General features: G+C 39.7%; 1 protein-coding gene across 2 annotated transcripts in view; it reads right to left on the minus strand.

The window, feature by feature from the left end:
- LOC124416155 (protein vein) overlaps positions 1 to 10,150 on the minus strand; it is a 235,837-nt gene extending 225,687 nt beyond the window's left edge. For both annotated transcript variants that reach the window (XM_046897077.1, XM_046897076.1), the window contains exon 1: positions 8,873 to 10,150. In XM_046897077.1, the coding sequence (XP_046753033.1) occupies positions 8,873 to 9,785 (913 nt within the window). In that variant the 5' untranslated portion in view covers positions 9,786 to 10,150. The remainder of the gene's footprint in view (positions 1 to 8,872) is intronic.
- Between the last annotated feature and the right edge of the window lie 3,786 nt (positions 10,151 to 13,936).

Consider the following 13,936-nt stretch of genomic DNA (forward strand, 5'->3'; position numbering starts at 1 on the left):
ACGGAAAACGACACGAAAACTCAAACTTTTTGATTAACATGAAGTTTAGACTGTAAATAAAGTTTTGTAAAACAAGTATGTATCCATGATCTGCAGTGTGTTTCCAAGTATTATCTCAAATGTCGCCAGAAATTGGTTATCTTTAAAAAGCTCTTAGCACATCTGTAACACTTTCCCTGATAAAAGTTTGAAATAAATTCACAGCTATCAGGGTTACAAAGGGAGAAAAAAATAATAAGCTATCCAAATTGCAGTTGGTGATATCTACATGAATTTCGAAATGAACAAACAATGCCGATTTGTAAAAAATTCATTTCAAAACGAGGTTCACAATAAATTTGAATACTGTTTCATCTAATTCGCTTCTATACGAGATACAATAATGTTGCAGGAATTGTTGTTACGAAAAAAAGAATTCAACATGATTTTAAATAGTCGAGACTAGAACCAAAGAAAAAAAAAATTAAGAATTTCGGAATTTCGGAATTTCGAAATCGGCAAGAGACACACGTTGCAGGCTGTATACCGGGTGGTAGTTAAAAAGTGACCGATATCAAGAATTAAAGATTCTTCGCGAATGTAGGTACAACATATATATATATACAGTGTATACGATACCACGCGGGTGTTTCTCGGGGTATTTTTGATAAGCGTATAATATATACACGCGGACACGAACCTTAAACGATAAATTATGATCCCACGGACACAGTTGTATAGAAAAAGGTAATAAATAATAGGGCGTACGTTTGTACAGCAGCAGAGGGGGTTGTGTTTGAAAATAGACCTGCTCGCGTGCCTCGAGATATCAGATCTGCGTCACGGGGTACGCGACTTTACAATTAGCGTATTCGAGTGCTGCCGGAGTTTGAATAATATGTAATTAATGCGACGGTTAATCAGTGGGACTGTCGTAAGGCGGCGGAGGGAAGTCGCTCCGGAAACCCCGGGGATGCTTAGACACACCTATGACAATGAGCTCGTAATTCTGTAAACGTGCAAATGAGAGCAAGGGAAGAGATTGGAAACTATATTATTTTGCATAATTATTATTACTGCCAAGTCGCTGGTAGGAAATTGCCAAGTTTACAATGAACTGCATTCGGCTAACTAGCCAGAATTTAGTTGGAACTCTCCGTGTGTCATCTGAATCCGAGTGTAAAGTTTATATCGAAGCCCGGAATCTCGGGGCAAGGAACTAATCGAATGTTCTAAGGTGTATGCTCGTAGCGCACAATAATAGCAAAAATAGTAGTTGTGACATGTGTAGCGTTAGGATTACTCAAAATTGGGGATAAAATTTTACAAAGCAGTAGTCAAAAATCTTGAGAAGCTTGTTTCAAGGCCAAGTGACTCCTAAGTTCCAAAGCTTGGTTGTAATGGCAAAGAAACTTCTTTGGTGGTGAATTTCGGATTTGGTCTCCCGACAACCGAAATTTCCAAGCTTCTTTAAATTTCAACTACATCCCCTCTTATTTTTAAGTTTGACGTAAAACATTTTCATGAAAGTTACTTATAAAAGTCTCGCTGCTTATGGTCAACCGATGCTTTTGCTTTGGAGTTTTTAGAGGAATTTTACCTTCGTGATTTAAAGTTTTTCATCTTCGTAGCAAAGTTTGTTATTAACGTTATTGTGTCAGTGGCAAAGGTTCGAGGCAAAAATTCAAGGATAATAAACTTTGGCCTCGATTTCGAAACACATAGAAATGGTCAACTGTTACAGGAAATGCTTTAAATCCTGTATTATAAAGAGCTTTCCCGTCACATTTTTATTCATGCGTCTCTAAGAGAAAAAAATGTTTATAACTATGCCAATTTTTTTGTCGTATCACTTGCCTCTGGCATAAATTGGCATTATTTTCTGTTTTGCCCGATCGCAGGTGAATGTAACCTGAACAAGTTGATTTGTTTATCCTATGGAACATACAAAACGAATATTTAAACATGTATGAATATATATATAAATATATAAAACCCCCTAGCGAAATAAATTGCGAAACGTTGCGCAGTTTTAACAGTCGATATTCAATTTGGAATCCTTCAAACTTATTCATTCCCCTCGAGGGATAAAATGCGATGCATAGAGTGAGCAGTAGAGAGTGGCAGGCATGCACGCGGGGAAACACATGTTATTGACAAGCTGCAAAAGACTTTTTTTCCTTTTCACCCAAGGATGAGTTTCAAACTTTTTGTCGAGTTTTTAATGAGACTGGGCTAACAAACCACTGCATATATACACGGAAGAGAGGGAGAGAGACTTGAAGAGAGTGAGGATTCAGCTGGAGAATTTTCCTTACTCAAATATTATTCTGTAATCAACTGCAGGTTGCTCTGATAATTTATAACCAGGACTTACGAGTCCAGGAAAATTAATAACAGGCAAGCTTCCTCCCACCGTGATTTCTGAACTCATTTGAACCTTGATTATATCATAGATCCTGAAATTCGTGACTCCAAAATGCAGCTAGTATTGGAAAAATTACAAAAAAAAATACAGCGAATTAGAATCAACTCAATAGAGTAAAATTCAAGGGTAGAAAATCACTTTTGACAAATCAACGATTCAACTTGCCTTGTTGTTCATATAATACTTTCTATACCCGAAGTCAAGTGATAGCAGCTAGGATCCTTGGATCGAAGGGACGGTGAAAAAGGAGCAAAGTAGGAGTTCCGACCGTTCTTTTTCCTTAGATCTAAGAGAGAGAGAGAGAGAGAGAGAGAAAATAAAAAAGAAAAGAAAAAGAAAAAAGAAATCTCCCAGGCCGCAACCCGCGGCAAAGTTTTATCGGAAAGTAATTACTCCGATGGAAATGAATAATTCGCTCGGGGACAGGTTATATCGGTTACAGATCGGAGTTGGCTGGTCTGCCCGTCGCGATTATGTACCTGGCCTGCGGCTCCTGGACGCCCTTCCTGCCCACCGATCCTGAGACGACGACGGAGGGAATCCTCCTCGACCCAAAACCGGACCCCGTCTAGCCAACGAGGCAAAATCGAGCAAAATACAACTTTTGCCAAACATAAATTAGACGTCGCCAATTATTGGCACGACCTTGACACGCATTTGTTTGTTTTTTTTTGTGCACGAGATTTTTACATCCGGAGATAGAAATTTTATTTTTGCTTTAAGTAGAGTACATTGAATTGATAAATTTTATTTATTGGAAACTGGATGAATTGCTGTCATCATTCGCGTCGTGAGGGAAAAATTTTGCATATTTTTACAAATATGACTGAGGAAATGTTTTATTGATTCGAATAAATGTCGTTTCACTAATTAATCATCATTCAAGAATCACATGGTATTTGCTTTATTCAAACAAATATTTCTTTTGACATATTTTATCGTTATATTTGCTAGATTCAATAAATCCTTGCTCCGAATATGTTAGCGAATGAAAAATTTGCGCTTGTATCGAACAATTTATTAAAGCTTTTACCAATATTCCGAACACGCTAATTCTCTTATCAATGAAATCCATTTTACGTATCAAAGAAATTTATCGAACGGAAAATTTTCGAATGTACGTAAATAATCTGATTTCAAATATGTAAAAACCTACATGAATGAGCAATTATGAAAATAGTTGAACTCACGATGTATCTGGTACATCCATCCTGAATTTCAAAGCCACTGAAAAACTTCGTTTTAATTAAAATTTTCAATTTATAAATTATGAACATAGATTGACTAGAGCAAAAGTTTATCATCAGGATTAATATAAAAATAATCAGCGTGATGAACGAATGACTGACCACATATTGTTAAAACAATTTAAAAAAAATCATCGATACAATTTTAATCCGAAAACAGTTCTAATACGATGAAATTATATGATTATAACGATATTCGGGATTACACGGCTTGAATGTAAATATCGAATAATCAAAATTTATTGTTATTTCTACCGCATTGCGCTGTCACAAATTTTGAATTGCAGCTGGATGATCTGCGCCAGGATAATAATTCCAGGATCGCTGTTTAAAATACGGCGATTGTCGCGATTTTAACGACACTTTGTTTTCCCCGTTTACTTTATCCCTTGTTGCGGCTTTTATCGCGCGGTGTACGTACATGTAGAGTTTAAATGTCGTTACTATTATCCCATCTGCGGTTTCACGTGCCTCTACAGTATCATCTGTGGTGCGTAGGTATAATACCTCAATACGTGCCTCCCAATTCATTACGTAAAAGCTCCCGTACACGTAATCCATCCAGCTGAATTCGACAGGATATCAGAGTCGTTAGGCACCACCTTTCGTAATTCGTTCGCTATTGTTTATTGTTAATCTCTCGTTAGGTTTGATAATCGACATGATTAATCAGACCAGCGAGCCCAACGGGAGGCGCGATGAGCGAATCATTCTTTTCGAGGTCTACATTCTATACTACAGTAGTTACATATAGTAACATACCTTGTACAAAAGAATGGCAATGCTGCCAATTCGGAAAAATCATTCTTTTATCTAGGATGGCCTAGAAGCTGCTGGATCTGCATCATGTTGGAATTAGCAACGTCACTTTAACTGTGCATGTTTCGGAAAAATCATCACTTCGCACTTTAAGGATTGTCTGCAATTTAGTCAGCCATATTGGACGAAACATATTCATATTTTGAAAATCTAACTTCTAGAAAGTTGTCTTAAAATTGCTCAGCCTCTTACATCTTTGAATAAGTCAAATAATCCGATTAAAAAGTCTTCCGATAACTTTTGAAAATCATGCCTCACGTTTTTCATTTCCTTTGAATTATACATAGAATTATGAAATACAGGTCAGCAGGTAGCTCGATAAATTTATTTGATTATTATTAGGTAAACATGAAATAAAAAAAATACTTCAGACCTCAATTACTAACATTTGTTTGTATATTTGAAATTCACTTCGTGCAATTTGCAAACATTAGTGTATCGTCCAACTTTGGTCTGACTGCATTTCCTTCCACCTGATATAATATTCTACAGATCCATGAAATGAATTACTTAGCAGTGCAGACTATTCAAATATTAACATTATTACCCTCTCAATTCAAGTATACTTTTTTCTTTCGTTGAGTGTGTGGGGCGAACTTTATCCTTCGGTTATGCATTTTTCTTACAACTCTTGTATTGTGATCAGAGTCTGTTCAGAATATCAGCTAATCAAAGTATCGTGGAAATTACTCGAATAGTCTTTCCTGATCTAAAAGATTCCAAACTACTTATAAGCTACGATGCCCGGTCTGTCATTTCCGAAAATTTTCTCCACGGGATTCCAAACGCTGAGGTTCACCGATGCCAATACCCGCGCTCTGAAGCTCGAATGCTACGTTATTTATGTTACCGTCCGTTTGATGAAGAGACTTAGCTAATTGGGTCAGTCCCGTTTAATTGAAACGGGCGGTTCCCCCGCTCGGCAGGCAATTTTCCTTCTTCTTCTTCTCGACGACAGTCGGCAAACTCTTCTCGAAAGAGGCAAATTTGATTTTCCTACGCCGTTATCGCAGGCTTGTGTACTTCTTTTCTCACCCCATCCTGTAACTCTTTACTTTCCGTAGAACGCGACGATCTTGTGAGGGAAAAAGAAAAGAAGAGGAGAAAATCGAAGGAGATGACGAATAAACGAACGCGTGTGAAAAGTTTTATTTCTGCGATGAAAAACCGCGTAAAACGCGATATATTCGTTCCGCAAATAATAATTGGTACCAATTAATTTTCATATTAATTTGAGACGACCGCAATAGAACGATGACGTAAGCCAATCAGACCGGAAAACACAGAACGGCAATTTGTTTCCGAAACTTGGAATATCGGAGTGATTGCTTCTACCGCTTGCTCGCCTGAAACGCATCTCTATAAATGAACGTCGACGGAACGGTTAATTTAACATTCGCCGCGAAACTTCGGTAAGAGAGAAATTCACTTCAGGTTCTAACAGCTCGCGACGTATAAATCTTGCCAAATTTTATTCAGCATTGTTATTTGGAAATTGGTTAACTTTAATTAAAGTGAAATTAATAAAATTCAATGTAATACGAGTGTATACAAGGCTGTTGCAGTTGCTCATCTTTTGCCGGAACCTGAAGCGCTTTCCATACTTCGATACTTTATTATACGGGTATCAAGGATTATGAATAATGGAGTGAACGCCAATTCTCTCGCCGTCGGTTCGGTGCGTGCTCGGAAATTCTGTGCAATTCTTCGGAATTTAATTCACTTGTTTCATATCTATAAAAACGTGAATCGTTTCGACTGAAAAGTTTCTAAACTGAAATTATCATGAGTTTTTGAAGTAAACATAATGGCGCCGGAATGAAATTCCCTTCGATCTAACCAACTTTTTTGAATCGTTGTTTCATAAGTGGCTACCAAGTAACTATGCAAATAGTTCAGTCCTACAAGACTACAAGACTGCTAGACTGCAAGATTTGAAAAAATCATTGCGTAGAAACGGAGATATGGATTCAAATGACTCGAAAAATTCTAGGATACGCCTCGTGAATTGTTATATTTTAAAACAAATTATTGATCTTCAGCAGAATGAAATTTTGAGTATGAAAAAAAAATCCACAAAGCAACCAAACATTGGAAAATGGATCATACTACTTGGAGTATCATAACTTACTGAGATTTCGATACTCTTAAGATACTACGCCGATGAAAAAAAGGTACGTATTTGAGTGAGTGATTTTGAATTTTTGGAAAAAGAATAAACCAACGATTTTCAAGACATTTCATTATTTATCTTGGATAAAATCAGATTATTTCTGATGTTTTTCGTACAAAATTTACGGTAAACATGCTGTGGGTTTGTTTTGACCCCGTTATGCAGCGTGAGGGTTAAACTGTAAATGATAAAGAGTTTGAAGTAGCGTCACGTAAGTAACGTCAACATCAGAAAGAAATTATTCTAAAATTTCAGAATGACCTTCAAGCAGTTGGCTTTTGAAAATACGAATACGTTAGGTTCAGTATAGCTACCTAAATTTCAGACAATTCCAATAGAACGAGATAAAGATTTTTCTCGAACATGCATCGTTACACTTCAGTCACATATAAATGATGATAAATGATCGACGAAGTTCGAGACACAAAATTTCCCGTCTCACAAAAAGCTTTCTCAATTGCAAAACAGGCAAACGATGATGTATAACAGTTGCCAATTTCTGCGGACGAGAAGTTGAACAATATTTTCGAAACTCAAATTTCCACCTGCCTCGTCGCGTGTTCTCCAACAGTAAAAGTATCGCAAGAGTCCCCCAAGAAAAGAAGGAGACTTTTTAAGCACAACCTACTTTTAAGTAAAGACAATCCGATTGCACGGAGCAGGCAACTTACGCCGGAGTCCAGAGGCTCATCGATGGCCATACTGAGTATGAGTAGAAAGCAATACCTGCACCAATAGTTGCGGTATGGCAGCCAAAGGCGAGTCAGAGTCCGGCTGGTACATAAGCAACAAGTATATCCATGTACTCGGCGCGTATGTATGTATAAGCTAACTGCAGAAGTAACAACGAGTTTCCGATTAAGGCCTTATAATTGACGTCTCGACCCCCCTGCAGACTGCAGTGCAGGCTTAGTCACCAACTGGAAGCTGCTTTGCACCAGATCAACGCACCTACAGCCCGATATATAACCGTATATATTTATACACACCCGACTCTCTTCAACCTGCTGCCGCTTCCTTGCTCGATTCTTTTACCAGATCGCTAATTCAGTCTGTTTGATAACAAATATTGCGGAAAACGAATGGAAGGTCGCCCTTATTTTTCCTATTCATCGCGAAATTTTTAAGCTGCAATTTCGATTTTCGAGAAAAAGTTTTTTACCTACTGGCAATGTGTGAATAAGATCTGGAACTTTGGAAAACTTTAAAAAGCTTTACGACTTGTACTGTTCCATGAGCAACAGGCAGATTAATATGTTTATTTTCGGTGGAATCGTCCAATTATCTTTGTTGACAAGAAAACAATGAGGTTATGTAATATGTTTTCATTCAAAACAGTCTCGCAAGGATCATTTTTCGTTTGTTTTTCCAAGAGTATTTACTTTTAAAGAAACTTAATTTCCACAGTTTTGCGTATTTGGGTGTTTTTTTTTTTCAGTTACACGTCAATTAGATTTTTAATTTAACAATTTTCGTTCTCTTCGTTTACGTGGAATAGGCATTTCTGTACCAATAACGAAAAAAAAAAACAATTAAAAAAAATAGGCTTTCAATCATCTGAGATAACGAAACAATATATCCTTCTAATTATGGGTTGAAAATCACCAAAGCCATGGCTCTTTTTTGAGATCCGTTGGTACCAAAGATCGATTATTAATTCAATGAATACGAATCCGGAAGTTTTTTTAAAGAATCGAATCCCGAAGTACAAGTATATTATCGAGCGAAAAAAAATTGTGAAAAACTAATCAGAACTTCAGTTTTTCAGGAGAAAGTTTATCGCCTGATACATTCACTACGTCACAAGAAATACATAATGGATACACTACGACGTAAAGTTGCGAAATATCGACTCTGTCAAATTTTCATAGGTGAAAAAAAATATGCGGGAAACGCTGAATGATATTCAATTTCACGCTAAGCGAAGAGAGTTTTTCACGAAAGTGAAAAATTTCAGAGAAAATTTGACGGGAGTAGTGTAAGTACGACGAGGCTGAAGCTGGCAGCCAAGCCTTCGAATATTCATTCGAATAAGGCAACGTGGTCTAGAAGTAAAAATTTTGTGAAACACCTTGAATCTCAGATAGTTTCATGGAATCGTGAGGCTGAAATCGAACTACATTTTCCTATTTCAAAAAAGCTTAACAAGTTTAGCTGCTAACTTCGGCTTTGTAATATAAATACGATAACAAGGTGTTCAATAATCGTAAAAATATTTTTACTCACCATAGTCTGGTCGAACGACGGCTTGAACCGCCTGGGCGTTCTTTTTGCTACGAATAATCGGTTCGCCTAGAATAGTGAAGTTCCTCGGTCCGACGCGGCTAACAAAAACTAGATACACTTTGCCCCGTTTGATATTGGCCTGTACAACACCCGGAGCACTCAGTCCGCCGATCCCACTGTTTTCGCACGAGGTTGACTTCCCGGGCATTTTATCCCGGAAGTGCAATCTCACACTGTCGTTTTTCACCAACGGCTGAAAGCCGCTCTGACTTTTGTATACGCGTTTAACCTCAAAGGTCACCGCATAGTTGGACTCGGGTTTCCTGGCCGAAGACATGCTCCTGGCCTTCCCCTCGAAGACAGTCGGTGCAAGGTACGCCCTGTTCCCGACGTCGACATCCGGGCACCAGTTCTGCCCCCTTCTCTCCTTGTTCCTCCCCTGCCTGCGCTGTTCCCTCGGGGAATCGGCCCTCGTCCTCGTCCTCTCCTTCCGGTTCTTCGCCGCCCTCGCGACGCGGGGTCTTTCGACGGTCGACTCGAGCCCTTCGACGGAGGAAAAGAGCGCCAAGGCGGTGTCCCATGAGTTTACGGGACTCATGAGAGTCTCCTGCAGGGGGAATCCCTCCCCGTATCGAATTCGCGGAAGGCTGTCGTACCGAAATTTTGATTCCCGTCGCCGAAGTGACGTCGAGTGTCTTTTCCCCGCGTTATAGCGATAAGGCTCCAGGTGATCCCGACTGTCGGCCAATTCGGGCTCCGGGTTCTCCGTCAGCGGGAACAGCAACGTTCTGAGGGAATTTCGGGGCGTCGATGACGTCTGAGGAGCCGCGACGGCGGACTCTGGGGGCGCGGCGAGAGACAGGGCGCCCCACCAACCGCTAAATAGACCGGCCAAAAAGAGAAATGCCCACATTATCCAATCTGGTTTCGCTTTATCGCCCGGGGGGTTCACCGCCTCACTCCCCCCCCGATATTTGACCAGAAGTTGGCAATTTTTTTACCGTCTGTTGGCACTTTGACGTTGTTCTTTTACTTGTTTGTTTATTTATTTAATTTTCGTTTTACGAAAATTACGGGGGGGGGGGGGGGGGGGGTCGAATTAATTCGGTCGTTTTTCGTCGTCTAATTATCTTATTTTTCTTCCTGTTCCTCCTCCGCCGCCTCCGCCTCCGAATCCTCCACTTTTCCTTTTTTTTATCCTCACTGTTTTTCCTACTTTCCCGCACGATAGCACAATTTTAGTTTCCACACCACTCCAATTAGGCTCTTCGTATCCAATTGCGTTACATACGTTGGTACACCAAAAATTTCACACACACATATATAAATATTTTTATTTTACTTCTTCTCTCTTTCTCTATATATTATACACACACGCACACTTCGATAAATATATATATATATATACACACACATGTGTATGCATATATATACACACACACACACACGTTTATACACACTCTGTTACAAGTGCATACATGTATATATTATTATTATTATTATCTAATTGATCTTGCGTTCACGACGTGTTGTACCACTGGTATGTGGTTAAAATTTCCAAACAGACTTTAGGATTTTTAACTTTTATCTTCCGTATTGCCGTCTTCTTCATTGTGAGATCGAGTTAGATATTTTTATTGAAGTGCACGATCCACGTGTCTATACTCTCCTCGCTCTTGTCCCCTGTTCGCCTCTTCGACTCTCGGACCACGTGACTCGCAGCTAAAGCACTACGGCGACAATCCTTTTTCGCGATTATACGAGACTCCAGTTTTTAGCGTTACCAGGATTTTCCGAATCTTCGAATTTCGGTGAGGAATTGGCGCGGAAAATTGGACTCCAGAGTGTTATTAAAGTCACACGGGAAAACGTGATGGTCCTCCTGGTAAATGGCACGCACTGCAGTGGCACGCACGCGTTCATCAGATGTCACTGTCGCCTAGCTCGGATATCACGTTGCACTTAGGAGGAGCCGTGTCACCCTTCGCCAGCGTTACTATTTTAATATATCACCGTCTGCAGAGCTGCTCGTCGAAAATCGGAGCGAACCGTCTTCTCGATTCTCACACGTAATTTAAACACTCCGGGAGGGACACCACTTCGCGATAATTTGTTTAACGATCGGTTTTATCAATTATATGTTTGTTTATTTATTTATTAACACTTTGTTAACTTTTTTACGAGAAACTCTTGCAGGGAGCCTGCATTAAATTCACGCACAATTCAACTGCGATACGATTTTTCACGGTATCACGGAACGTGTTTCACGATTTTTAATCACGCAATCATCTATCGAGGATGGGAAAAATTGTTGAAAAATTTTATGCGTCGTCTGCACCGATGACGCGACAGAACGATGAATATTTATGCCCGGCTTAAGACGATGTTAAAGAGATAAAAGGGGATGTCTGGATGAAAAATTGCGGCGATAAACAAACAGAGCAACGAAATAAAAAAAAAATAAAGATTGGGATTGACAGAGAGACAGAGACTGAGAGGTGATTCCGACGAGCGAAAGATAGAGGGATGAAAAAAATTAGACTCCTTAATTCCGGGGGCTGATGTTTTCTGCGTCTTTGAAAGCTAATAAATCGAAAGTGTAATTCATGGGCGGCGTGCGATATAATATCAGCGTATAATTCCTATACGTTATACAGTCCGTTCTTTCAATATAATTTCTTCTATATACTGTTTACTTTCCCGGGACTAGAAAGTTAGAACTTTTGTTTGGGGATCGTCGCCGCTCCGATATGACATTAATTTTTTTTCCGCCTCCTCGTTTTCTTCCCTCTGCTCGGCCTCCCCTCGATTATCATTTATCTCTGACCACTTATGCTCGTCTCCGATCGGCCGGCACGACGTGTCGGTGGCTGCGTGGGCGCCCGGAGTGCGTGCGACAACGGCGAAAAGATCGGTGCCCCCGTAAGTCGGACACTCGCGGCGGTTCAAATTAGACTGAGCAGGCCGCGTACGCGAGCGAGGCCGGCCACAGAGGCAGCGACTCCTCGCGGACGCCGGTCGAGGCATTGCGCGCGCACGCCGCCGCCTCCGCCGCCTCCAAGCCGCCTCCGAGCCGCCTCCGGCCGCCGTGCCGCTCTTCGCTGCCCCAAAGCCCGATCCGCTCCTTCTTCCTTTCGGCGCCGCGGCGCTCGGCCCTTCGCCCTCTTGGCGCCCGTTTCTTTGACGCGTGAAAACACCGCGGAAGCTCTCTTGCCATCTTACCACCTTGCCACCTTGTCGGTGAGGGCGGAGGCGGGGAGACGACACGCGGCAATTGTCTCTAATGGATAATGACGGGAGGCAAATGTAGTAACTTCGAACGAAATATGTTTTTTATTCACGATTTTTAACACCGAGATTACATTTTAGATACTTGAAAATCTTGTGATTTGGAAAAAGAAAACTTTTTAAGAAGAATTTTTTTTTTCATTTTGGACTGGCGAATTTTATTCGATGGTTTTATACTTACAGGTGATATTGATTTTGTTTTTGCAATTGATGTAGAAGAATTATTATTCTTGCGAATGTAAAAGATTTTTCGCGAAATGAGACGTTGAAGTCAGTTACAAGATTTCGCTTATCATGTATTCTGATCGACATTGTAATCATAAGGTGAAATTGAGGGCTGAAGTAGGTACGGTTGAATTTTTATTTTTATACCAATCACTGTTTAAAAATTTAACTACCACAAATCGATTCTTCACTCCATTTGAAGAAACTAGTTACTTTCAAGCAAATCAAATTGAATTTCGTCGACTAATAATGAATACAAGTCGACGGTTATATTTAAAAAATCGATTGTCTCTAGCAAATTCATTATACAACTAAATTGTCTTTTTCTTATATGAAGAATTTTATACGATGTCGACGTATCGTTAAAAATTCTCCCGAGAAATAATTGATCAAGTGGAATATTAGTTTTTCACTCAATTTCGTCAGTCCGTATACCTAGAATCGTGAATCTAGAACGCATTCGTCTGAGAGTAATTGCCAATTGAGAGAATTCGATGGAGCGACGAATCCGTCGCGTCGCCTATCCTTTATCGAATCGACGTTTCTTCGGAGGCGATATAATGGCCCTTAATTACCCTGTTTTTCCTCCCTTTCAAAATACGAAGGACATTTACTACGACGAATGGTGATCGCCCTCGTTTGTAATACTTATTTTTGCACCTATCAATTCAAAATTCGATTTCATTAGGTCGGCTCTCTCATCTTTCTCATCCGTTGCTCAATTTATAATTTTAAACACCTTACGTGGCACGAGGAGAAACGAATTAAACGTTTTTAACTCAAAAACAGAAGAATTTCTCGCTGCTGGTTGCGGTTCGAATGTATTCCGGTTACATCATACATTGCAAGAGCTCTCAAGGAGGAAAACGGACGTAGGTCAGTATTTATCTCGAGTTTTATCTGCGGCCGGGAACTCAAGTTCACCTTTGATACTTCGCAGAGTGAATTAAATGATCCTATTTCCAGCTACCCAAGCATTCGTATTTAATTAATCACTCGTGAAAATATGCAATCCTGCTATATTTTTTAAACCTTTTCTCAAACAACAAATCACTTTTTTTTATACGCGGCAGCTGAGTAACTAAATTATATTCCAAACGTGACCTAATTAATACTAATATGCGGTTATAGTCAAGTGCGGCTGCCGTGCAGCTGGGTGTTGAGAAAATATTTTCCTCGTTGTGCATTGCTGTTGGAAGCCATATCCTCATCTGGTGCACGATAACTTTGATCTCTTAGTTCAATTTGTGCCGATTTGAATAAATCAGGATTGAACTTGAGTAAAATAGATGTGAAATTGGGCTCATATAATAATATAATATACAGACTCAATTTAACTTTGAAAAGGAATGAGATAAGACATGCCGGTCAAGCAATTTGCGAAAACTGGAACGCAAATGACGAAATCGTTTATCAGCGATTCCACGGAGTACAAGTTGGTTAGACTGTCAAAGTTAAGGAGAATTACAACGATTAGACTGGTACCTACAACGAAGTCTGAACTGCAGAGTTCTTGAGCAATGAAATTTAGCACTGAGCTTATCGATAAAC

This window comes from Diprion similis, chromosome 2, assembly GCF_021155765.1.
Source record: "Diprion similis isolate iyDipSimi1 chromosome 2, iyDipSimi1.1, whole genome shotgun sequence".
Taxonomy (NCBI): Eukaryota; Metazoa; Arthropoda; class Insecta; order Hymenoptera; family Diprionidae; genus Diprion; species Diprion similis.